This window comes from Eulemur rufifrons, chromosome 24 (assembly GCF_041146395.1).
Source record: "Eulemur rufifrons isolate Redbay chromosome 24, OSU_ERuf_1, whole genome shotgun sequence".
Taxonomy (NCBI): domain Eukaryota; kingdom Metazoa; phylum Chordata; class Mammalia; order Primates; family Lemuridae; genus Eulemur; species Eulemur rufifrons.
The window spans coordinates 24417507-24445195 of record NC_091006.1 but is presented as its reverse complement, the minus strand read 5'-3'; the positions used below and the strand labels follow the sequence as shown (position 1 = coordinate 24445195).

At 36.1% G+C, this 27689-nt stretch overlaps 1 protein-coding gene across 1 annotated transcript; it reads right to left on the bottom strand.

The window, feature by feature from the left end:
* Positions 1 to 109: 109 nt before the first annotated feature.
* On the bottom strand, positions 110 to 23789 carry LOC138374280 (transmembrane protease serine 11D-like; the record flags this gene model as incomplete). The annotated part of the gene is made up of 8 exons (XM_069456991.1): positions 110 to 271; positions 3883 to 4028; positions 5199 to 5458; positions 11208 to 11385; positions 16214 to 16371; positions 19944 to 20011; positions 21390 to 21508; positions 23663 to 23789. Coding segments are annotated over 8 exons (1218 nt in total), but the record flags the coding sequence as incomplete, so codon positions are not given.
* Between the last annotated feature and the right edge of the window lie 3900 nt (positions 23790 to 27689).

Below are 27689 nucleotides of genomic sequence, written 5' to 3'. Positions count from 1 at the left end.
TGTTAAAATAGGACACTTCCAGTTTCTTTTTCAGCCAAAAAATAAAGCTTTGGGATTTCAAACAGGCACACCTGCATACAGACTTTGCAACAGAGATGCATTTATTGCTCTAGACCCCAGTTTGTTGGGCAATCCAGTCACGGTAGGCTGTCACTCGAGTGTATACTCCTGGCTTATTTGGCAGTCCACACTGGTCTCCCCAGCTTACTATCCCCACGAGGAACCAAAGCTGCCGTGAGTCTTCTTGTACCAGTGGGCCACCTGAGTCACCCTGAAGGAAACAGAATGATTGATTACTGAAGTGCAAAGACAAGCCCAAAACATTAAGGACTGAGTTTGGGCTGATGTGGCTGCAGCCCCTGCCTGGCTGGGGCTGGGAAACCAGGCTTTCCAGCATGTATCTGGGATGGTGAGCACCATCCTGCAACTAGCTGCTGTGGAACAGAGTCTCAAGCAAACTGCACTCTCCACAGTTTTCTGCCAGCTCAGCCTGCCTGAGAAGGGCCCCATCCTCTCTGGTCACAGCCCCAGTGCACTGTTTTGGAAGTTTAAAGCTAGTGGCAGTAATCTACCCTTGGGCTGATTTCAGGCTTACACAGCTGCAGTCCCACCCAGCTGAAGAGGGACAGGGGAATCCAAGCTCTCCTACACACACCTAGGACAATTCCTGCCTCTCTGCTATGTACTGCTGTGAGACCAAGACACAAGAAGATGGCACTCCCCACAGGTTCTTACACATGCCACTTGCCTGAAAGAGACCCTGCCCTCTTTGATTGCAGGCCCACCACTGGTTCCATTTTGCCTATTTAATGCTAGGCTGTGCCCCACCTTCAGGCCAAATTCAAGGTGATGTGGTTGCAGCCATCACCCAGCCAGGGACAGGGGAGACCAAGCTCTCCTAAGGACACTTAGGACAATACCACCACCCTGTTACAGGCAGCTGTGGTACTGGAACTAGCCGGCCTAATCCTTTGCAGCTACCAGTAACATCAACATGGACCACTTGAGTCCTAGTGGATGGCTCTACCACCAATACTGCCACTTCTCACATCACACTAGCTACTCAGGGGCCTAAGAACCCACATACACACTTGGCCTTCTGCTCCAACTACTAGCTTCTAAGCAAGCCGCCTGAAGGCCCAAGAATGGGCTCCCTAGGACACACTAACATCACCAGCATAAGCTGCTCTGAGGCCTAAAATCAGTCATACTCAGCCCACTGCTTCCACCACAGGAGCCCAAAGACTGGCAGGACAGCCATTCAAGTCCCCAGAAAAACTTCACCACAGCCTCAACTAATCACTGTTTCCTACACTGCCAAGAAACTCACAGTCATTGACCTATGTACTATCTAAGAAATCATACAAAGATCATACTACTGCAGACACACGGAATGAAAGCCAAAGTGTCCTACTCAACCAACAACGTATACATCTTTAGGAAAAATTCTCCCCTTTGAAAGCAATTTCAAAAAACTGGAAAAAGCAATTTCTACATCAGATGCACAGATATTAATGGAATGACACAGGAAACATGAAAAAGTGAAGGAAATATGACACCAACCAAGGGCCACAACAATTGTCCATCAATGGATCCCTAACTCTTCTGGATGTTGGCCTAGGCAAAGAATTTTTGACTAAGATTCGAAAAGCAAATGCAATGAAAACAAAAATAGATAAATGGGAATTAATTAAACTTTTGTACAGCAAAACAAATAATCAACAGCATAAATAGAAAACCTACAAAATGAGAAAAAATATTTGCAAATTATGTGTCCTACAAAGGACAAATATCCAGAATCTACAAGGAACTCAAACAACATAGCAAGAAAAAAACAAACAGCTCCATTAAAAAGTGGGCAAATGACATGAACTGGCATTTCAAAAGAAGATACACAAATGACCAACAAGCATACGAAAAATGCTCAACATCACTAGTCATCAGAGAAATGCAAATTAAAACTACAATAATATACCACCTTACTCTAATTAGAACGGCCATTATTAAAAAGTCAAAAAACAATAGATGTTGGCATAGATGCAGTGAAAAGGGAACACTTATACACTATTGGGAATATAAATTAGTACAATCTCTATGGAGATCAGTATGGAGATTTCTCAAAGAACTAAAAGTACATCTACCGGCCGGGCGCGGTGGCTCACACCTGTAATCCTAACACTCTGGGAGGTCGAGGTGGGCGGATTGTTTGAGCTCAGGAGTTTGAGACCAGCCTGAGCAAGAACAAGACCCCGTCTCTACTAAAAATAGAAAGAAATTATATGGACAGCTAAAAATATATAGAGAAAAATTAGCCAGGCATGGTGGCGCATGCCTGTAGTCCCAGCTACTCGGGAGGCTGAGGCAGGAGGATTGCTTGAGCCCAGGAGTTTAAGGTTGCTGTGAGCTAGGTGATGCCACGGCACTCTAGCCTGGACAACAAAGTGAGACTCTGTCTCAAACAAAACAAAACAAAACAAAAAACCTGAAACATTAAAAAAAATAATAATAACAACAAAAAAATAAAAGTACATCTACCATCCTATCCTGTAATGCCACTACTTGGTAGCTACACAGAGGAAAAGAAATCATTATATCAAAAAGATACCCACATTTGTATGTTTATCCCAGCACAATTCACAATTGCAAAGATATGGAATTATGCCCATCAGTTGGAGAGAGGATAAAGAAAACATTATACACACACACACACACACACACACTACCATAGAGTACTACTCAGCGATAAGAAAGAATGAAATAATGTCTTTTGCAGCAACATTAGATGGAACTGGAAGCCATTATGCTAAATGAAGTAACTCAAGAACAGAAAAATAAATGCTACATGTTCTCATTTATAAGTGGGAGCTTAACTATGGCTCTGTGTACACAACGGCACACAGAGTGGTATAATGGTCATTGGAGACTAACAGTGGGGTGTTGGGTGGGGATTAGGGATGAAAAATTACTTATAGGGTACAACATACAGTATTTGGGTGATGTGTACGTCAAAAGCCCAGACTCTACCATTATACAATATATACATGTAACAGAATTCAACTTGTACCCACTAAATCTATTAAAATCAATAAAAAAAATTCATTAGGCCAAAAAAGGACATAACCACATCAATAAAGTTTAGATAATTTAATTTAAATTTTTAATGTTTAAATTTTATTCTAATTACTTTGAGGTTGTAATTTCATATTTATTGTTTGCTTTTGTATATTCTGTTAAAAAGTTACTGATTAGATCCAACTATAATAGTTATTTATTTTCTTTTCCATTTGTGCTGTTTTCTGGTTGTGGGAGCTATTGTGATTCAAATAACTGGTCTTTTTGAATAAATTTTCTATCTTTAAAGTGTTCCTAATAATATTTATATCTTACAATTCAATAATTGTGACTCAAATGGATGTTTAATTTTTTATTAATATTTAATTCTTCTTAGCTGTTAAAATGTTGAGATTTAAGTTATTAATGCTGTGACTATGGTCTACATTAACAACAATGATAAAATAGATGAGATATCTTTGTTGCTTAGTATGTGCCTGACGTATTTAATCTTCATTTAATTTTAGTATTAATAGTACCTAAAATGTTAGGTACTATGATTATTATACAGATTAAGGAATTCAAACCCATTCTTTCTGATTTTTGAGCTTCGGATGGTTAACTACTCTGCAATTTGGTTTCTCAGAATTAGTGTTTTTATGATAGATCAACTTCATAAAAGAATTTTATTTGTAAAATGAAATTTGTAGAGGATCAGAGCTATGCATTGTATTAATAACTGCTACTTTTTTGCCTATCACAGTATCATATGCTAGTAAGTGCTTATAAACTTATCGGATGATGATATGGATAAGACTGTCTTGAGCTTACCTGGCATGCATCCACTATATTGCCTTGAAGTGTTCCAGCACACAGCATTCCAGACAAGATAGCTCCATTATAACTAGCTGGTGCATTGCATACATCATTACTTATTATTCTGACCTGTCCTTGCCTTAGATCTGCAACCGTGTTGCCTGTTTAGTATAAAAGCAGAAAAAAATAGACTTCAGGATATGTAAATTAATGACTTTATGATTAATTTGAGATGGAATAAATATACTCCAAACATTATTTCCTAATCAGCAGTGAAGGCTCCCAAAATGTACGTAGGAATTTCTTCCCAGAAAAAAATGTCCATAATATAGAAAGAAGCATAACTCCTTCACACAGATTGTTTTTTTTTTCTTTTTCTTTTTTTCTTTAGCTTTGTGATACAATACCCCTCAGACCTTTAGAGAAAATAACTATGTTTGCTGTCTTAAAATTGAATTATCTACTGATGGATTTTAGATTAGAAGATTAGATATTGAGTAACCTTTAATCTTGCAGCAAAAGAGAAACCAGTTTGGTTTCAAGACTAAAGAATTAATCTATTTTATATATTGATGCACTCTCAAAATGGCAGTATTCTATTTTTCCATGACTGGCAGAAATTTTATTTATTACACCAAATTACTTTGGGCCAAAATAACACAATAAAACATTTTTCTAGGACGAGTAAAGCTTTGTATTATTCCTTGGAAAAATGATCTACGACATGGGTTAAAAGCCCATGAAATTGTCAATGCTACTCTTACACTCCCTGGCAAATATTCTTTATTCTTCCTTTGGTTCTATTTGCTCTTTCACATTGCCCTCATTTTAATTTCCATTTTATTCATTCAATAAATAAGTATGAGCAATGCTTATATACACATGGAGTTTATTGCCATAGAGGCAGGGTTTGTTTCATCCCAGAACATCTTACAGGGTGATTAATACCTTAAGGACTGTTAAAGTCCTTGCAGAATACCTATCTAAATCCTTTTTTTTTTCTTTGTAGGGAAGCTGTTTGAGTGCTATAGAATCTCTGGATTATTAAATAACTAATGTTTCTTTATAACTTGCTTTTAAATTTCCTCATTACTATATCTGAGAGTTACTGTATTTGAGAATTTCTGATAATTTCTAGGGGCATTGCTTTGCTTGTTTTGCTTTGCTGAGGAAATTCAGGGCCAGTCAGAGTTTAAGTTGACCAGAATATAGGATGGTTTTATTTGTAGAACCTGTCCTCTAGGAGTTTCCTAATTTAAAAAATTATATAATAGCAAATAACAGGAGGTTTTGTTACTGTTAACTTGTTTTATTTTTCCTGAGACACTTACCACCATATTCTAGAGCTCCCCATCCTGTAACATAAGCAGTAGAACCAGGTAGAATATTCTGGGTAGCCTCTGGGAGACACACCGTATGGATATTTTTGGTAAAGTCGACACTGCTGGCAAGTTGCACAGCAGCAATATCATTTTCATGAGTTATAGGTGCATAATTGTTATGGATTATAATACGTCTTACTGTTTTTCTCAGTAGAGGAGATGCTGTGTAAATACCAAATGTGGCAGTCCATTGACGAGGATCAGAGTAGCTAAAAAATATGAAAACATGCTATTTGAATAGGGAATTTATGAGCATTTAGATTTGTATTTGTCACCCCCCCCCACCATCATCTAGGAACTATTGGATTTACATCTTTTTGCTTCATATTCTTTATATATATATATATATATATATATATATAAAATAAACTAGTAAATAAGTTTAACTCTTCACTAGTAGAATGAATGGTCATTTATCTAAAGAAATGCAGAAAGATTTTAGAAAAAATCTTGGTGTGATAAACATTTTGGTATTTTTCTATTCCAGTGAGGATATTCTGATGCTTTGAAGATAACTAGCATAAAGCAAATTTCTTCTTTGATTTCTCCCTTTTCTATACCCTTCCATGCAAGAAACTAGAAGTCTGAAATAGTGAACATTTTAGTTTTAACTCATTTTTTTCAATTCTTATTTCCTCCTTTCCTTACCTTTAGCCAGAATCTACATTTAAAGAGTAGTTATCATAAGGGGCATCCTTGTCTTATTAATAGATGAATGATTTTTCTGTACTAAGTGTGATAATTGTTGAAGATTTTGGTATTTGTATGTATGTGTATGCATATGAGGGGTCTTCAAAAAGTTCATGAAGAATGCATATTATGAATAAACTATGCATGTTTGGATTTCAAATTTTTTTGCACCAAAATAAACTTGTAATAACATGTCTTAACAGGATCTAGTTTGAGGCACTAAGAAGGATAAAAAAAACCCACCATACATCAATTTGAAAAGAGGCCCTACCAGAGCAACATGAATTCTGCTAAAATTGAAGCAAGAATAAACATCAAATTTATGGTGAAGCTTGGGAGGAAGAATGGTAAAATTATTGACACTTTACAAAAAGTGTGGGGACAATGCCTGAAAGAAATCAACAGTTTACAGATGGATAACCCACTTTAAGAAAGAATGAGATGATGTTGAAGATGAAGCCCACAGTGGAAGATCATCTATATCAATGTGCAAGGAAAATTCATCTTGCTCATGTCCTAATTGAAGAGGACCAATGATTAACACCAGAAATGATAGCCAACACCATAGACAACTCAATTGGTGTGGCTTACACAATTCTGACTGAAAAATTAAAGTTGACTTGATGGGTGCCAAAACTATTGTGCCCAGATTAGCTGCAGACAAGGGCAGAGCTTTCAATGGAAACTTTAAACAAGTGGGATCAAGGTCCTGAAGGATTTCTTTGAAGAATTTTAACAGATGATGAAACATGGCTTTACCAGTGTGATCCTGAAGACCAAGTACAATCAAAGCAATGGCTAGCAAGAGGTGGAAGTGGTGAGTCAAAGCAAAAGTGGACTGGTTAAAAGCAAAGGTCATGTCAACGGTTTTTTGGGATACTCAAGGAATTTTGCTTGTTGGCTTTCTGGAGTGCCAATGAACAATAACATCTGCTTATCATGAGAGTGTTTTGAGAAAGTTAGTGAAAGCTTTAGCAGAAAAACTTCCCAGAGAGCTTCACCAGCGAATCCTTTTCCACCAGGCTCCTGCTCATCAAACAAGGGCAATTTTGGAGGAGTTTCAATGGGAAATCATTAGGCATCCACCTTAAACAGTCCTGATTTGGCTACTTTTGACTTCTTTTTGTTTCCTACTCTTAAAAAATCTTTAAAGAGCATTCGTTTTTCTTTAGTTCATAATGTAAAAATGACTGCATTGACATGGTTAAATTCCCAGGACCCTGAGTTCTTTAGGGATGGACTAAATGGCTAGTGTCATTATTTACAAAAGTGTCTTGAACTTGATGGAGCTTGTGTTGAGAAAGAATAAAGTTTATATTTTTCTTTTTAACTTTCAATTTCATTTTTTTTCATGAACTTATTGACGTGTGTATGTGTGTAAGAATATATGGGTATATACATACACATGTATGGGGAAGACAGAGAGTGAGAGTGAGCACTAACATTTAAAAAAGCAGGGCATTATCTTTGTGACTTAGGAATTGGGACTTTTTGGTTAAACATCCAAAATGCGAACTATAAAGTAAAAAATAAATGAATTTCATTAAATCAAAATTAAGAATACCATATAGATAAATTTACCAGATGTATGAGAAACCATTAGAAAATACTGGCAATGTTTAAGATCTAAAATGTTTACAGAATATATTTTAGAAGTTTATAAACCAATAATAAATGAACAGGAAAACCATTACAAAATGGACAAAGAATATTCATAGAAATTCATGGATAGGGAAACCCAAACAGATCCTAGGCATATGAAAAGAAACTCACTAGTAATCTGAGAAACTGAAATGATAAAAATGAATATCTAATGTATATTCAAGAGAATGGCAAAAATTAAATAAGAGGATAATACAAAATGTTGGTATGGAGAGAAATTGGAGCTGTTTTATATTATTGGTGAAGATGTAAGCTTCTGGAAAGCATTCTGGTGTATTTAGTAGACTACATATGTACTTCTGGTTACATATTGCAAATAAATTCCTGAAGGTTTATAAAAAGACATGAATGAAAATGTGTGTGGCGTGTGTGTGTGTTTGTGTGCTCTTTGTGGCAGTGAGAAGTTAGAGCAGCCCAGTTGGATGAAGAAAATGTGGTGGATGCATACTACAAAATGCTGTGTAGCAGTGGACCAGATGGAAATTCCCAGCACTGAGTGAAAACAATAGGAAACAGCATGTGACTTGTATGCAATGTTATGCATATAAATTAAAGATACATACATACCAAAAAAAACCTATAGATTTTGAAGGCACATGTATATTTAAAGACATATTTCAAATACATTACTGTGAGGCACATGGGGAGAGGAAGGCAGTATAGGTAGCATCCAGGGATGACAGGAGAAAAAAGCATAAAATGAGAGAAAGGCCTTGTATGAACTGATGAAAATAAGGATCTGTGAACTGGAGGGTTGACTAACTTAACATTGCTCCCAAGGGTTGAATAAAAACAAAATGTGACTAAATAACACTAATTTAAGAACTTTGTAGAGTTTAGATGGTGGAGTTAATATAGAAAATAAAAATTGTATTCTAGAAAATACTTTTGTAAAGTATAGTAGCTTGTGTAAGAGTGAACCCTAGTTAAAAATTTTGAGGAAAAATATTAAACAAACAAATCCATGATTTTTTTTACACTCAACTTCTTTTGCTCAGAGTCTTTACAGTGAAGATTCTCAAAAGAGCTTTCTTTCTCTCCTTCCCTCTTTCTCTTCTTTTCCTTGCTCCCTCCTTCTTTTCTTTCTTTTCTTGTTTTCCTTCCTTCCAGCAAATGAATAAGAGCATGGTTTTGGAACCAGGTAGATTTCTATTAAATATTGGCTCCGCTACATATTAGCAGTGTTATTTATAGCAAATTAATGAATATCTGGTTTTTGGTTTATTTATGTGCAAAATGTGATTGATGACACTCACACAGCTATTAAGAGACAAGGGAATTATGTCAAGCACAGTGCTTGGCACAAAGTCAGCACTCAATGAAGGTAGCTATTATTTTCCTTCATTATAGTTCAACAAGCCATTCCCAAGTGCCTACTTTGTAAAAGGAATAGTATGAGTCCCTGGGAATAAAAATATAAATAATTATAGTCTCTATCTTTGAGGAGCTCCATACACGAGTGGAGGAGTCTGACAGAAACAAGTGAACCATCACACATCACAATGACAACCATTAAAGACAGATAAACAAATTTCTGTGGGAACACAATGGGGAGGAAAGAGAATATCAGGGAAAGCTTCATAGAAGAGGTGATAATGCGATGATCCTCTCTAACAGGACCTCATCACTTCTATGTACTTTCATGTGAGGCTGGGCGTGCCCCAAACAAATCCTCATTGACGGTTCTCAGTGACAATCAGGTCTTCAGGGAGGGTGCCAATACATGGCTCATGCAGTTTGTCAGCTCTAGTGGATCAGCTGTGGTACTGAAAAGAAGGATTTGGGATGACAAAATTCAAAGACATCCTTTCTTTGGTAATTCCTTTGGTAATCATTGGTGATTGTGGCTTTTATTATATTAGTGATATCCTTTACTTAGCTTTTGGTGGTTGGGTCTGAATAGGGCTTAGAATCCAGTGAAGTTTCTATTGCATCTGTGATTATGGCTGAACGCCTGCGCTGTCCAGGCATTTGCATTTCTAGTTCACACTCTGGGGGAATAATTGACACCCATGAGTGCCATTCCTGCTCTTTGGCCTTTTAGGTGGCAAGGAAGATTGAAATGCCTTTGCGAATTTTGTTTCGTTATTTGGAATACAGTAATAAATCTACCAACCTAAATCAGAAATGTGATAATTCTGGAAGTATCTTTTAAAATTTCAAATTTATTCACTATGTATAAAAATTTTAAGTTATAAGACAGCCATAAGAAAAATTCAGAATAATTTTGGGTTTACTAAAACTTCAATTCAGAACCTCTAGTCTTGTTAACATTTATATCTTCTTACTTTAACAAACACTTTTGTAACAGGCACTGTATTATGAGGTAGTGTCCTCAAATCTGAAAAGGATTTCTTAGAAATTGTCAAGATTTCAAAAAATTCAAGTAGGAAGAAACTGAGATTTAGAAGGATATTAACATTTCAGAGAGAAGCAGCAGATTGAGGAGATGCTCATACATAAGGAAATATAGGCAGACTTCAGTGGTAGAGAATAATCCTGTTTATCTGAAGCTCAAGATACACACTTTGAGAAGTCAGTCTGGATTTATCTGACTATGGAGGACTTTGGATGTGTGATAAGTTGGTCAGATTTAGACAGTGGCAGGTAATTGGAAGAGCCTCAGAAAAGAACAGATATAGTCAGGAGCACACTTCAGATCATCATCACTTTTCTGGGTGAATTTTTGAGTTTAGTTCTCAACAATTGTTGAGATCTAAGATGCCTTAGTAACAAGGCACGACGGAAACTAACAAGTTTTGGTCATGCTCAAGTCTAAAATCCTTCTATTATGAGCAGTGTAATCTTTTCTTTGTACCGATAGGGTAAGTTTGTGCAACCTACTCTCCTCTGGCAGCTTATTACCCAAGTGTTGGCCATAGTCTTTAGTCACTTCAGTTAAGAATTCTTGTAACTTGCCTAAACTTATTTTATTTATGCTTCTCATTACAACTGACCATTGTTTTCATGCATTCTAATTCCATTATTAGAATGTAAACTCCTTGAAGGCAGAAACAGTGTTTTGTTTATATTAGTAGCTTCTATTTCATATAATATTGTGCTCATACTAGATATCTAATAAATTTTCTGAAGAATAAATTAATGGCATGAGGCAGTCTCTAGGTTAACCCTCAGCTGGCTGACCAACTTCCATGACATAATGAGCAAATCTTCTACAACAATTCGTTTTGTTAACATCTAACATATATTTACGTTAATGTACTCGAGTCTACCAATAACATTAAGATATAGATAATAATAGTACTGTTCCTAGTTTGAAAAAAATACGAGGCTTATGGAGGTTCAGTGAATTTCCTAAGCTTTCATAGCTAGGATTTAAATTGAACATTCTGCATATAAATCTTTGTTCTTTACTGTGATCATCTACTATTAACTGAAACAGAAATAGCAGTAAATTAGCAAGCTAAAGGAGAAAAAGCATTTTTGCTCCCAGGAATGGGAAGAAAAGACTTATTTATTTATTTATTTATTCATTTTTGCATTGAATTATTTCTGGCTCAATCCAATCCTGGGGGTAGTTGGTGGAGTCTTTAGGTACCTGTCTATCCTAACTGTTCCCAGATGGGTAGGTAGCTGTGGCCTTACCTTCTGAAGCAGTGAGCTGCTGTCAGGATCCATGTGTTACTGATCAGGACGCCTCCACAGTGGTGGCCATTATTGACCTGTAGACTGACTTGCCACGGCCAGTCTCCCTCCTGAGCCTGAGTGCTTCCAGTGACTCTCTCCTCAGACAATGATATTAGGTCTGGACGTGCCCCACATACTAGTGAGAAAAAGGCATTAATGTGCTTGAAAGATCATGATTCATTTACATTTGAGAGATGCTGCAGAGTTTCTATATAATTTATAACTCTTATGTCTCCTATGCATTCTTCCCCAGGACATGCTAGACTTTCTGAAAAGTATGATCAATATGTTGTATCTTTAGACTACATGTGTCTCTGCTGTTGCATACAGACTGCATTTTAGAAAACATTTCTGAATTTAATTGGCATCTGGGCTTCAAATTCTGGAACTGCTTTAGAGTTCTCTGGAATTCCTCATGAGTAGAGGTAAAGATAGGTCAGTGCTAGATGTGCCAGCCAAGGCTACAGACTCCTGGGAAATTTCTTTCTTCTGAATAGTCTTGTTACTCACAGTGTGGTCTGTGGGCCTGCAGCATGGGCATCCCCTGGGAAATTGTTAGAAATGCTGACTTTCGGACTCATACCAGGGGACAAATCACAAGCTATATTTTGTTGAGAAATTCATGAGCACATTGAAGCTGGAAGAAAACTGGTCTCATCCAAGACTCTGCAGTGATATTGCAGTTCATCATGAAGGTTCCAGTCCACCTCCAGAACTGACTATATATTCCCAAATGTGCCCTCAAAAAGTTGTTGCTCTAGGCCCACAGAATATTCTTGAGGGTGATGGAGGGTTTCTAATATATAGATAAAGTTTATTTAAATGTCTTAGAGAGCCAGGAGCACTCCACTGGCAAGAGCTGAAATGGGCTAGGGAGGCCAATCACTCAATTCCTTTCAACCCCCATTTCTGTGATTTTTTTTTTCTTGTTTACTCTATTACTAAGAAATTAGAGGTAAATCACAACAATTTCTATTGCCGGGCTGGCTCTAAAGTGGTGCTCTGTTTCAACAGGACACCTACCCAAAAGCTTTCTTTTTCCTAGCAAATTTCCCAGCTAGAGAAGGACGAGACTTCCAGTAAGAATATACATGGAACACAGCTTCCTTTGCTGCACCCTCTAAAAAAATTCCATAGTAAATTACTTAAGCACATTTTCTTTAAAAGTAAGCATGCATTAAATACATAATGAAGTGAGACAGCCTGGAAAGGACCCATAGGGGTAGCATTACCTTGTAAAAATCCCTTAAGTATCTGAGATGGACCAGCTATCCAAAAACATCAAATGAATTTCTAACTACATTCTCTTGGCCAGAAAAGTAAACTGATGTTTTCTAGGGATTATATTTTTGCTATCAAGCCTGAGAGTATATAGGATGATGTTGTAAAATAGTGACTTTTCCTTCAGGTTATAGACCCCAAACTGACAAGACTTTATAATTCTTTTTATTATGTCTTATGATTAATCTGAATTCACAAAAAAGCAAGCACTTCTGGTGGTTAGAAGAAGCCACTTAAATGGTGTCAACAAACATAATTTACAAGTCTATAGAAATGCCAACAGAGAACCAGTACAGTAAAAGCTTCCCAAAGCTGCCAAGAAACTTTTTATGAGGTCAAGCTTGAGTACAGAATGGGTAGTCCACTGCTACTTCTGCCCTTCTCAGAAGGAAGGGGGAAACTTAAACATCTCTCCCTGGGCCAGTGTGATCAGCAGTGTCTTGTTTCAACAACATCCCACCAAAGTGAACTAAGTGCTTTGGCAAAGAATACAAAAGACTTGCCAATTTTACTGTTTATGTTTTGGGCAAACAATATTTACAAAATAATTTTAAAGCTTACCGTTAGTAATAAGATGTTCTGTATCCTCATTAGTAATTGCTAGCATTGAAAACCAAAGAGAGAGAATAAGATCAACACAGTAAGGGCTGTATCATTTCATCGTGATTTCTTAAAATGTAGTATTCAGACAACCAGAATCAGAATCACTTGGAGCATTTGCTAAAATGAAGATTTCTAGGTTCTATCTCAGACCTGTTGAAACAATGTCTAAGTCATGGTCCCCCCAAAATCATGTGTTTACAACCTTCTCACAATTTGTTGTTATGCACACTAAAGTTTATGCTTTAGTTTCTTGTCAAATACTTATTAGATATCTCTGCTGTCAAGTTACTCAGTTTAATCGGGAAAACAGACACATAAGCAAGCCATTGAGACACAATGTGATAAATGCTATAAGAGAAGTTGATTTTTCGTTTATTCAAATGTACCTATATATACTTATTGCTCTACTGGTACTATTCCATGTGCTTCGGATTTAGCAGTGAGCAAAATACAGGAGCCCTGCTCTCACATAATTTACAGATAGAAAATCAGGGATCATTGAAATAAATTTAAGTGCAAAGTGGAAAGAAGAAAGGAGAAAGTAACCAATGTTATCTGAGATAACCCCAGAAGTTATCAGGGAGGACATAACATTTGAGCTGGAGGAAATAACATTTATACTGTATTTTGAAGACCACAAGGAATTTTTCAGGAAAACAAGAGGAAAAAAGACATTCCAGGGGGAAGGTCTAGTGGGCATAAATGCATGGAGACGTTTGTGGAGCAATGAAGTCAAGCGAGCTAGTGCATGTGTTGCCTGCAGGGTCATGGTGGGGGAGCCTGAAGAAGAAAATACATCAGTATCAAGTAGTGAAGGTCTGTCTATTTCAATTTAAGGTCTGCATACAGGACAGTCTTCTCTGCATGTCCAACAGCCATCTCAAACTCAGTGTGACCAGTTTTATCCAAAATTTGCTATATTTCCTCCTTTAGTGAATGACACAACTTTGACTGGTAGCTAGAAATCTGAAACTGTTTCCAACTACTCCTTTCTCATCATGCCCACATCTTATTGATTTCCAGGTTCTGTACCTCTCCCCTCTAACTATCTTTTGAATTAGCCCCATCCTCCTTTTTGCTACTGCTTTAGTTCATGCTTTCATCATTTGACACCAGTACTATTATGGTAACCTTCAAGCTGAGTTCCCTGCCACCAGGGAACTTTTGCACTTTTTCAATTCATCCACCTCTACTTTACCAGACTAATCTTTTCCACGAATGTATTTTAGATCCCATTCTTCCTTGCTTGAAATGTTTTACTAAGAACTCAGTCTTTTCATTTCTTATAAGAAAAATCCAAACTTCTCGTTTTCATGCTCTCTAAAACCAATTTACGCAAAGTTATTTCACAAGCTTTGGGCATCACACTTGGTTTGCAAGCATCAGTAGAGCCAAGTCATCCTTTTGGAGATGTGAAATAAAAAAAGAGCTGACCCCTCTTCTTCATTTTTTGAACATGAGATATTTAAGTTTGAATTCTGACTGCCCCACATGGTGACTGTATGACCCTGGGCAATTACCTCTCTTTTCCAAGTGGAGACAATGAAAGTATCTATGGAATATGGTTTTTATAAGGATTAAGTGGAGAAAAAAATGCATACAAGGCACTTAAAGCCATGCCTGAAAAATAGTAAGTGCTCATTAAATAAGTGTTTTGATGACAATGATGACAGCACAAATCAATCATTCCAGCAAGCCCCTCTCTTCATTGTTCTATCAAGCATTGTGTTTATTACAGACTAGTTCCCCCATGCTCTCTTTCTCTGGCAATTTCTTTCTCTTCTTCCAAAATATGGAAATCCTACCCATATTTCAAAGTCAAAGTCCATCCTCCATTATGAAGCTTTTGCTGAGAGATCCCAAGCACTCTGGTCTCTTTCTTTCCTGGATTCCCGTAGTGGTCACTGTCTGTGCTTTACCTTGGGCACTTGATCATATGCTATCTTGATTGTCAACACTCCTGTGTTGTAATATCTTTTGCTTCAACTAGATTATGAGCTCCTGGGAGGCAGAAACCATTATGTTGTCCTTGTATCCCCAGATGGTCTAATACAATGCTAAACAAACAACAAGCACTTAGGAAGTGCTTTTGGAAGAATTCCTTAATGTGTGGGAGCAGAGGTAATATTTAATTACACAAAAAACTAGTGCATGAGCGTCAGCCAATCAAAAAGGATGTGGCCAGGCCATGGAGCTGGAACAGTGTCTTAGAGTTTCTTGCTATGTCAAGCATAACTCTTTAGTTGCAGGGGAAGAGCTGGGAGTGGGTGAGGATGAGGGAATCTGAAGGATCTTGGGAGATAACTTTGTAGGCTGAATGCAGTGATTGTTAACCAACAAATAGGAAAGCATTTCAATGTTTTAACAATCAGTACAACTGTAACAGGTACCTATCAGTCTAGTGTGGGAGCCACCAAAATCCTTTTAATCTTGAGCTCATTATGAGGAAATCATGGCTTATTAGGGAACATGACAAAGTTGGAGGGGTGTCTTTAAATTCTATGCACATATTAAGTATTTCTTTTCGTTTAGTCATGCGACAATCATTCATTGAATATATGTTACGTGCTAGATACTGGGTGGTTGAAGGAAAGCAGGATGAAGAAGAAAGACTGATTCTTGCCTTTAGAAAGCTTACATAGTAGGACAAAACCAAGCTTAAACAAATAACTTTGTAATTTCAATTGTTATAAACATCATGAAGAAAAATAAAGGAGTCTGTGAGGTGGATCATGAATAAAATGGTTCTCTGACCTTGAGCATCTACTTACCCTTTCTGTAGCTTAGCCACAAATTGCACATTTGACAATAATGTTCCTCATAAGAAGTATTGGAGGGATAATTGATAAGAATTTTTAGCAAATAAAATTTGCTATATGAATGCCAAATGATTCTTAAATCTTGGAATGTTTTATGTTAGAGAGCTATATGTCATATTTGGCTTTCTAATATATTATTTTCATAAAGTTTAATTCAAAACAAAGAAAAGTTAGTCTGTCATTTAATTAAAATGTGAGTTTGAATTGGTAAACTTGAGGGATATATAGAAATAAAAAGAGTTTATAAAAAATGGTACTTGCATGTTATCTCAGTTGGAGGATTTATTTCCAAGTTTCCAGAGTTATTCAGCATTTGGCCTAAAATGGACTTAATTCTGTTTTTCATTATTGCTCCATTGTTATTTCTAGAGAATCGAAATTTCATGACAGTATCTGCTATCACACCACCATCACCTTGCCTGTAAATCATAAAGATATTTTAAAAAATGGATAATTATGATAATTTTCTACTGTTCTATTTATATATTCTGCTTCATTAAGGGTTTTTTTTTTTTAAGAATTCACTTCAGGAATTTAACTATAGAACAGATTCATATAACAGTGTTTTCACTTGTAATGTTATATCATAATGCCATCCCACAAATTTGATTTCAATTTACAGTACACTGTACACACCATAGCACAGCTGGCTTTGAAGTCAGAATACTGGAGCTTTACTGTGTGACTTTGCATAAGTTATTTAAGTTTCTTAATCTTTCTTTATCTAAGTCTCCTCACATGTAAAATGGGTTATGACGATTATATGAATTAATATATGTAAAACTTTTAAGAAGATTACATAGCATACAGTAAGTGTGCTGTTTTAAGTATTAGCTAATATTAGACTTCACCAATCTTAAATAAGAAGACTCATCTCCTTAAACAGACTTATAAAGTGATGAGCTTCCAAACTTGTGTGCTTTAGAGACTCGACTTAACATACAGGTACCTAGACCCATTCTTTTGGCTATAACTGCTAATTTTAACTTTTGTCATATGTTAAGATTTCATCACCCATGTCAATTAACCACAGATATTCCTCATAACAAATCTTGATGATGTGATTAAAGGTTCTGATTACCTAAAACCTAGGTAAATTCCACTTTTTTCCATGAAAATTACCACCTAAACTACTTCCCCCACCTGATGTTGGATATTCTCTTTTCTGAAAAAGTACATGAAACAAATTAGGTTTTTATGCTCTATATTTTCACCCTTGGCCCTTCCTCTCATCTCAATTGACAGTTCTGACTTAATATTTGTTCCAGATACTAATTTAATATTTATTTAACAAATATTTTATAGGCACCTTGTTGTATTAGGCTCCATTCTAAGCTTCAGAAATTAGCTGTGGCCAAGAGTCACAGCTGCCATTCTCATGGATCTTGCAGTTTAGATGGAGAAGCAGACACTGAACAGATAATGACAACTTCCATGTCTAGCAACATGGAAGCTTAAATAATTAATAAAAACCCTTTCCATATAAGACAATCAGAAATGCTAGATAATATATAATAAATTCCATTTCAAATCCAAAGCTGAGCCCACATGAAAGTAAGGAAAATCCCCGAAGACCAAAAATAAAGAATAACATGAATATTATGTGGTAAGACTAGAATACTCAATAGGCTTGTGTTTAGCATTTACACAGAGACTAGAGATGAGCTAATGCAAAATAGGGAGTTGAACTTGAAGTCTCAGAATAAGACCAGGAGTCTCAAAGAACTAAATCCCCAGTGAAAGCATAGATTAGAATGAAAAAATCTGTTCATTATCTTATAAAAGGAAAAGAAGTTTATCTGTCTCCAAGATCCAGCTCTAAATGGAAAAAAGAAGTCTCACCTGAGAGTGTATAATCATAGGCCTGACTGTATAATCTTTGAATCTGTATTAATACTACATGCATAGTCCCAGAACCTTTAAGCTACGAAATTAACCAAAAAATAATCCATGTGCTTCTGATTTCTCTAGAGTGTCTGACAGAAGCAAATGCCCTGGAGATATGTGCATTAAATCCAGGTTGCATAGGATCCCACTTAGAAAGTGGGATTAAACGTAAGCATGCAATTACAATGATAAACCATACATCATGAGCTAGAGTCAAAAAAACAAGAAGAGCATCCCCCAAAACTTTGAATAATAGAATTAATAGATAGTTACATATATTAGTTAAGTATATTTCAAATGACTAATGGCATAGAAGAAGGAATCTTAAATTTGAGCTAAGTAGAGGACATTATCAAAAAAAGACTAGGCATTGTCTCAAAAGAAACAGAGCTTGCAGACAGGAAAATATACTCATTGAAATTGAAATAAATAAATGGATTACACAGAATACTAGTAGTCAAAGCTGAGGAGAAATTAGTTAACTGAAAGAGATGAAGAAATTACATAGAATCTACACAAAGAGATGAAAAAGATCAAATACAGGTTGAGACATGAGCAAGCTAGATGTGTACCTACAGCAAGCTTAAAGAAAACACAGAAAAAATAAAAGAGCAGTAAGATTAGAAGAACTAATGAGAATTATCCATGTGATGATATCAAGTAGGCGGCTGTGTATATTAATGTCTAAAGATAAAAGAGGAGTGGTGCAGAATTACAACTTTGAGACGAATAGCATATGAGTGGCAATGAAGAGAGATGTGAACTGAATGGAGAAGACGAGAAGCTTACGACACAGCCTGAGTTTCAGCAACATTTGAGGAAGGCACAGAGCAGGAGTAAGAGCTAGCAAAGCAAACTGAGAAGCAGTAGCTGGAGAGGTAAAAGGAAAATCAGGGTGTATCTGATCATAGAAACCAAGAGATGGTCCTATTAAGGAGCAACAGGCCAACGATGCCAAATACCATTAAGAGGTCCAAGAAGAGGACTGATGTGGTTTCTTTGGATTTTGAGATTTGGATGTTATTGTTGAACTTGGCAAGATCAATTTATATTTTGTGGTGGGGTTGAAGCCAGATTTCAGAGGATTGAGTGGTAAGTGGAAAGTGCACAAAACGAGTGAAAATGCAGGTGGCTCATTTAGTCCTACAAGTTTTCAGGGCTTATTCACCTTTAAACATTAGTGGCTAGTACAGAGACTTTAATGAGAAGGTACTAAGTGAACATGCACTGAATTGGCTGAAATGTGTTTTGGAAAACACCCATCTCATGGACTCTTCCTGTTCTTCTAACTCTTCATCAAAACTTACCTGACCAGAGTTCTGTGCCCTGGCTACTTACTAGGTGACTCTCCAGAGAATAAGAAGAATTAATTTTCTTGTGATGTTAGCATTTGAGAAAGAATTAATATAAGTCCTTTCTCTACCAAAGAACTTTTCCATATTATTTGAAGGATTGAGCAATATGGTCATTTGAGACATTTGTGGGAGGGTCAGTAAAGGTGACTCAGTTGGAAGGGCTTATTCATCACATCACATGAACAGGTGCATATTCATCTTAGGCAGGAATGGCAGATAACAAGCATGCATGATGCTAGTCCTTCTATTATTAACACATGACAAACATGTCATATTTGGCAACAGCACCCTTTTATTATAGCATTCCAGGCAGATAAAACCAAAAAGCCACTTTTGATGTTGGTTATGGTGTCCTGATCTTGGATGAATACACCTGAATCACAGCATTGTACAGCTCCAAGAGGAACTGTTTGCATGGACTGCACTGTGAATGATATCCACTGGATTTATATAGAAGGCTGGCCCTGTTACTGCACCTTGACCCCAACTCCCTCTCCATCCGTTCCTCCTCCTTCCACTAAGAATTGGAGTAATATGGTTATTTACATTAGTAGCTAAATAGATCGTATGTGACATTGGTTTTTTTTTTTGGGCGGGGGGGCCTTATTTTTTAAGCTGCCAAGGATACTATTTTAGTAATATAGCAACAAATTGTGTGAACGTACCATTCATTATCCATTCTGTGAACAAAAGTCAAGTGTGCCAAATTGTATCTATACTTAAATATATTTTGATATAGTTCCACTCACCTCAGTTTGACAACATGAGCTCTGATGAATTGATTTCTTAAATTTGATTCTCTGAATGTTTTAGTAATCTATAGAAAGAAAGAAAAAAAAACCTCTCTGTAATTATAGTTCTTCCTCTCCTTCCTCCCAACCTTGCAACATGAGAATTATGTTAATATAGAGTAGAGAACTGAGTTTTCAGTTCAGTTCAATTCAGTTCCACCACTGGACATATGGAATTGACTTAGGGAGGTTCCATAACCTTTTGATACAGTGCCTATTTCTTTATCTATTACACGTAGATGATACTGGACAGGATGCATTTTCACTAGAAGTCCTTCTGAACACATCAGATAATTCCATGAGAGCTTATGTTATATGATCTGGTGGCACTTACTAAAGGGTTTGGGGCAGGAGCCAAGCCAACACTAGGGAAGTCCACTGACAAAACCCCCAATGTGTGATTCCCCAATGACTGTTTTTTAAATGGACGAAACCAAGTTGAACCAGAGTAAAATGAGTAGCAATGGAAAGCTTGAAGAGAAGGGGAAAAAGAGGGAAAGGGCAGCTTTTTTTTTTTTTTTGTCATTTCTGATTTGTGCCTAAGCATCAAGGCTATTTTTAGCATCAGTTGGCAATTTATTTTACTTTTTTATTTTTTTTAGAGATGAGATCTTGCTATGTTGCCCAGGCTGGCCTTGAACTCTTGGGCACAAGGGATCCTTCCACCTCAGTCTCCAGAGTAGCTGGGATTACAGGCATGCACTACCACATTCACTCATTTGGTAATTTCTTGGTATTGCTCAGTTCCAGCAAGCATGGTTCTCTTGAGGTGTAAAGTTGAGCTTCACAGTCAGCTAGAAGTGCTTCTGTGACTGCCACAGTTCTCTGAGATGCAGAGTCAGATGTGCTGTGGTTTCATAATGAAGAGTGGATTAAGTTTGTTTATACTGTGAGGTGGCACCAGGTGGATGTGGATATAAAAAGGTGAGGATGGGGGAATTAAGAAGCATGCTGAATATTGCATTAAGCCAGGATTTGAAGCTAATTCTTCTTGAGACTGTGAAGTTTATGCAATTTCTATTATACTACCATATATCTTACTTGTTCAATATCAATTTCTATAGAATGATTGATATCAGACCAACTTGATTTTTGATACAATGATAATTTTCTGTTTTTCCAGAGAGGCCTTGAGACTTTTGGTTTTGTCAAAGTAATTTATTTTCCTTTATTAAAAATTCAAGAGAATGGCCCTTCTGACACTTTTATTCATGACTTAAGATGTGAATAAGAATGAGCATACTAGTTAACTAACTTGGAAAAAATTACAGAGAAACACATCTTTCGCCACTCAAGGAAGGAAAATACATAGAGCATCTAGAAATTGAAAATATATCACAAAATATTAGGTTTATTATGTTAATTTTATAGTGGAATAAGGAGCAAAGACAAATATTAACTTACTAGAGATTCGATTCTTTCACTCAAAGCCCTGTGTTCCTGTGTACCTGGTGAATTCAACTGATTATTATATTCAACATTTAGGATTTGAAAGCTGCTTCTGTAGAAGTAAGATTTTTGACCTGGAAAAGAAAGAAGAGGCAGGATCAGTCTCACTTTACTAAGTAACTGAATTTTTAGTTTATTCAGGATTATGAGAAGCTATATTACACAATTCAAAAAAAAATTTGCTTTCCTTGAAAGAAAGAAAACTCTATGCTTACTATAAATGTAAAGATAATAATTTTTTTTTTCAGTTTTCAAAAAGATTGGCAAAGCCAGAACTGTTAAAGATGTATGAAAATCAGAGTGAGCATTTGAGAAATTAACAATCATTCAGAAACACTATATTTTTCATTTGTACCATATTTTAGGGAGGTTTGTGATTTATTTATTCAAGAAATATTAATGGACATTTATAATAGCCTACTATTTATATTCCATTAAGAAAGAACCCAAAGTAATTCTGAAGTTTTAAAAATTATTTCAAATCCTGTTCTACATATAGAGGAGTTAGTGATTTGCCATTAGTCTTTCTAAAATAAGCTAGAAAATAAGTCTTCTGGCAAGATATCTAATCTAGCTGTCCATTGTGAATTGTTTTCACCAAAAGAGGTCCTCCAGGGGACATATTCAGCTGTGTGAAGGAGATAAAAATCCCTGAAACATACCTGTACATAATTCAGAAACATTAGGAACATGGACATAACCTAATAGAATCTGTCTCAGGAAAAACCCCTGCTTTCTTTTGATCATTAATATACGTTACTTACTCAGAGAAATACCTCAATTAGGGGCAAGTGTTGGTGATTCTAGGGGAAGGGTGGTCCTTTGTAGTGGAGAGACAAGTCATTTTTGGGCCATAAGTGATCACTGGCATATGGTTTGAAGAGGTCTTACCTAGGTAACTCCTCTGTGTTAAAGTGTGACAATAGTGTCATTAACAGTGAAAATTCACTAATTAATCTGAAACTCAATGTCTCTTTTCCCTACCTCTACAATTCACCTTAGGAATAGTTGACTCCAGGTTATTTGGTAGCAAAATGCAGTGAAAAGCAAAACTTAGCTATAACATTTACATTTGATTGGTTGAAATGATTATTCCCCATTATTGGTTTTTCTGATGTTGGTAATTTTATTGCACTATTGAGAGTATTTCATTTCAATCTTTGCATAGTTAAGCATTTTTGCCTATTTACCATAGAACATATTATAAATTACGTGCTCTTTCTTTTTCTTTCCACACTCATACATGCTCACCTGCATGATTTAATGATTTAAATAATTTAAATTATTTAACATAATTAAATGATTTAACAGAATTATATCTGTTTAAGTGATTTAAACAGATTTTAATGATGAACAGAATTATATCTGAAATAAAAATAAACTCAAAGTATATTTTTAAGTGAAAAAAAGATTATAGTGTGTAATATCATCTAGTAAAATTTGACACATTTTATATATCTACATTAAAGCATCTGAAAGAATATTCACCAAGATTTTTAGGGAAAGTTCCTTTTGAGTGAGCAAGGCATAAATTCATATATTCTTTATATAAATTGATATTTTTCCTTGTCCATGTTTTCTAATTTTTTGGTGATACAATATTAAAAAATTAAGCAAAATAAGAGAAACAAATAATAAAAGAACATAATCTTTTTTAAAGTTTGGCTTTAACCCTTTCTACTTCTGAACTGCAAATTTATTTTCTAATCATTATACAGGCTGTTCTGCCTGTAGGACTGTTTTCAGGAGTCAGAGCATGAATTAACAAATAGTAACTCAAATTTTAGGTGTTGACACAGGTTCACTTTTATGATTTTATCAGGTTATTAAATGAAGAAGAAAATTATGGCATTAATGAAAAAGAAAATGGGCAAATTTTAGCATCAGAAAAGTATCAACAGTTTTTTTCCTTTGGATAGAATAATACTTGCCTTTTACTGAAGGGCTTTGTGTATTAAAAAAAAAAAAGAATAATCCTTGCCTGAGTAACAATGTTTGCTATACAAAATGTATGCTTGTTATGCTAAAAAGGGCCAAAAAAGAGAAGAGAAAAAGTAGTGATTGAATGAAAATGTAGATATGAATGCATATTTAGAGAAGAATGATGAGATATATAATCATGTTATATTAAGAAATAAAAGTAGCAATAAAAGAAAGAATGACAAACTTTTAATCTGAAAGTATATTTAGTTATTTAGACTGAGAAGTAAAACTCTTCTGGTACTTACCAAAAGCTAAAAAGTAAACAAGCAGAGCTATGGTCACTGCTAGGATCGCCACCGCTGCGACGACAATGAAAAACATTACCCATGGATTCAGAAATCTTGAAGTAGACGGCCCCCCTGCTGGCCTTAAAACAAGAGAGAAAAATCAAAGGTCATTCATTTCACTCAGAGGGACCATCATTTCAGTGCCATGATCATCTCTCTTGCTCAGTCCCTTAGCTTGTACATGGCTCTATTCATAGGAATATAGTCCTAGAAATAAACCTGAACTGAACAAGGGTGTCCTTAATGGTTTCCCTTCTAAGGTTTTGTTGTTGTTGTTTTAGCACAAAACTATTGACATTTAAGTAGTTTGGTGGAAGAATAAGGAAATCTGATCTATGGTTTGGAATTGCTTCCCCTTCTGCCAATTGATACAGTTTTCAAGAATAACAGCTTGGACAGCATCCCAGTGATGTACTGCAGAGAGATCGTTTCGAGTGGGAAGAAGGGTAAAGGAAAGTGGAGAAGCAGGGGTGGGGTGGGGAGGAAGTCAGCATTCCTCACTGCAATATTCTCCATGCTATTAAAAATCCGACGTGGACAGAGGCAGAGAGCTGGGATCAGGGAGGATAGCAAGACCCTGAAATTAATTAGAATGGCTCCAACTGCAGGGATTTTATGTGATTTATCATCTTTTCCCCATGAATTCATCAACTGCAATGTTAGTCAATAGAATCGTACTAATCCAGTATTTGGTGTTATACTAGGCAGAGAGCCCAGGAACTGTCTTATGTGCAGCTACCTTTCCTCCGCCACACACACATAGTCACACACTCTCACACTGGGGAGGGAGGTCACCAGAGGAGCTGGGTGTGAATTCCAGTTTTACCCCTTGTTGGCTTGAAGATCATATTGTCATTTATCTGAGTTTTTCTTTCTGAAAGGTAGAAATGATATTATCTATCTCCAGAGGTTGTTTTGAAGATCAAATGAAGTCAAGTTAAGCATTACGAAGTATCTACTTGTAGTTAGACAGTTTATCCAGTTGCCTGTGGGCCCCTTGAGGGTTTTTGTGCTTGTGTTTCTGACACTTTGCAGAATGCTTGGCATATATAGGTGTCTTGTGAACATTTATGATATTTATAGATATTTCTTGCATGTGTTAATTCCTGAGCATGTTTCAGATTTAAAAGCCAAAGCAGAGCAGTTACATTTAGCCAGATTTTAGTCTGATTTTCATTTTTTTTTTATTTTGTTTTGCCAATATTCTGGTAAAAGTGAGAAGGGAATGTTCTGGGGGTCAGTGCTGTGAGACAATTAATTAGGTTTCACAGCAGGGTTGCCTGGTGTTGTCTGGACTCTACCCAACTCACAGGCCTATAAAAGGGCACCTCTTGCTATTTTGCATTGTACCACCTGCACATTGTATGCTATGGTTCTGGGACCTGTAACATTTCGGAAGATGACTGGAGACAGATAAAGATGCGCCAACTTTCAATTTTGTTGAATAAACACATTACAGATTACAAAAATTGACCCTGATTATTGACTTGGATTGTTTAATAAAAGGGCACTTAAATGCATAAAATAGGAAGGAAATAACCTTAGAATAATAAAAAAAGCTTAAACTTTATGATCTTTACTACATTAGTCTTATTTATTCATTTTTATATACTAGTGAAAACTGACTTTCACTGACACTGGTCCAGAGTCTAGAGTTTGGTAACCAAGTAATTTTCCAGTTGGACAAAATTGGCGCTTGATATTTTCTAACTTTTCCAGCCTCAATTTACCCATTTGTTATCTCATGGAATTGTTGTACCAGTGACATGTGATCACAAATGCACAGTGTTTGGCATTTGTGATTTCAGTAAATATTAGTGGCTGCTGAGCGGTGGGAGAGCCCAAAAGAGACACGAATTGGAGGCAAGGGTAAACCCAAAAAGCTAAATAAGTCCCTGCAACAACAATTAGGGATTGACTATATTTACAGAGATGAACTGATGTGTCAAGATCTCTAAGTGTAAAGTGAGAAGTACTGAAAAACAAGGATTAAGTTGGAGGCCAAAATCCCCCAAAAAACAAAAAACAAAGGCTAGAGTCAGCATATGCTGTAGTTTGGACGAGCCTCCCATGGGAATGATGTTAGAGACAATTTAGTTTTCAGTTCACAGCAAACATCTTAAACTCAGTGACTGAAAAGCATCATGAGACATATGACTCAATAAAGAAAGGGTGTGTAGCCCAAATTACCTTAATCTCATAAGCCATAATTAATTACATAAGAATGAATTGTTCCACCCTATAGAAACAGCTGAAGAAATATCTGCTCTCTTGTTAGTAGTGCAACTTGTAGTTTAATCTCTGAATATTGCTGATTATAAAGCTTACACTAGCATAAACTAAATTCTGTACAGTATTTACTTTGTAAACTATTACAGAAAATATGCTTGTAAACGCTATCTGAATTTTGATTCATAATGCAATGGAAATCTGTGCAACAAAATATTTTGCTTTGAAAGCAGGGTCTTATCAGGGAGATTTTTTGTGCTTGAATTTAAACAGCAAAGTAAATAGTCAGTTGTGACCTGTTTAAACAGTTTCCTTCTCTCTCTTTCTCCTTTTTATTGACTTGGAAAAAATTGCATGAATGTTGGAAAATTTATCTTTCTGTACTTTATTGTGAGAGTCTATGTGTCAGGCATTATACATATATATTGCCAGTCTTCACAATAGCCTTGTGAAGTCTGTGCTATGATCCCATTTTAAAGATAGGGAAGGTGAGGCTCAGACACTAATTAACTCAGAAATGACAGAGCTGGAAACGGAAACCAGGCAGATTTGAATCAAAGAACATGCGCTTCCTCTCACATACATCTCCTCCCTGAGTAAATTGCTTCATGCTACAGAGAACAGGAAAGGTTTGAGTCTCCTGTTTCTTTTGGCCTCACCTGGGGGAAGCATGGGAATCCACATCTATTAATAATACTATTTCCTAAAATACATCATCAGTCTTAATCTCTCTCTTTGAGCTCCACACCATCATTTCCAATGATTAATTGAATGCTTTACAACCACCTTAAATAGAACAGTTCAAAACTGAACTTGGTATCCTTTTCCCCATTGGACTCTAGCTTTTGAGGATATAACTTAGACTGTATAAAACAATTATTAGAGAAGGAAAAGACTGTAGGTTATGCCTCAACACAGCGTATCAAATGGTAATTTATTTGGATGCTGCTTAATTGAAAAATAGTTCTAGTTGTGTAATATATTCTTTGTTAATAGTGCTCACTTAATGTTCCTGCAATAAGTAAGATTAATTTTTTCCAATAAAAACACGATCATTTCCTCTTTTTGGAATTTTCTTTGTTCTAATGTTGGTCATATCTTTGAAATGAAGGGCCTGAGATATAAAGGATTTTCCTTTAATTGACTTTAAACTTCTTAGCAGAGTGTTTAATTCTTGCATCGTACAGGACTTCTAAGGGGGTGTGGAAAGACTAGAGTTAGGGGATGTGGATTCATGTACTCTCTCTGTCAAATATAAGCTATGAGATCTCAAATAAGTCATAACTACTCCAAGCTCCAGTTTTTAAAAAATTATTAAAATAGATAAGGCTAGCAGACATGTAAAAACAAATAAGATCTAATTCCTTAAGTATTTCAAAGTAACAGGTGAAAAATGCCTCATGAGCACTTTAAACGCTGCAGAAAATGAGAGGTCGAGAAATAACTTTTGGTTAAAGGAGGAGGAGTGGAACATGTGGATTGTGAGGTATGGGTAGGCTTTCTGGATAAACGAAGAGGTAGAAAGTAAAAAGTGTTTGGAGAACAGTAAGTGGCCCAGTAGAGTGCTTATAGGCACGCAGATGGAGAATACTCTGGAAAAATAAGTTTGGTCAAGCTTATGGAGGACTTTAAGAGTGATGGGTTTGAACTCTTTGTTTGCTTTGGGGCATCACCGAGCCTTTTGAAATGAGGAGTAACAGAACAGCAGTTATGGAAAGATTAATCTGGTGGCCTGATTGAGCTGCAATAGGAGAGA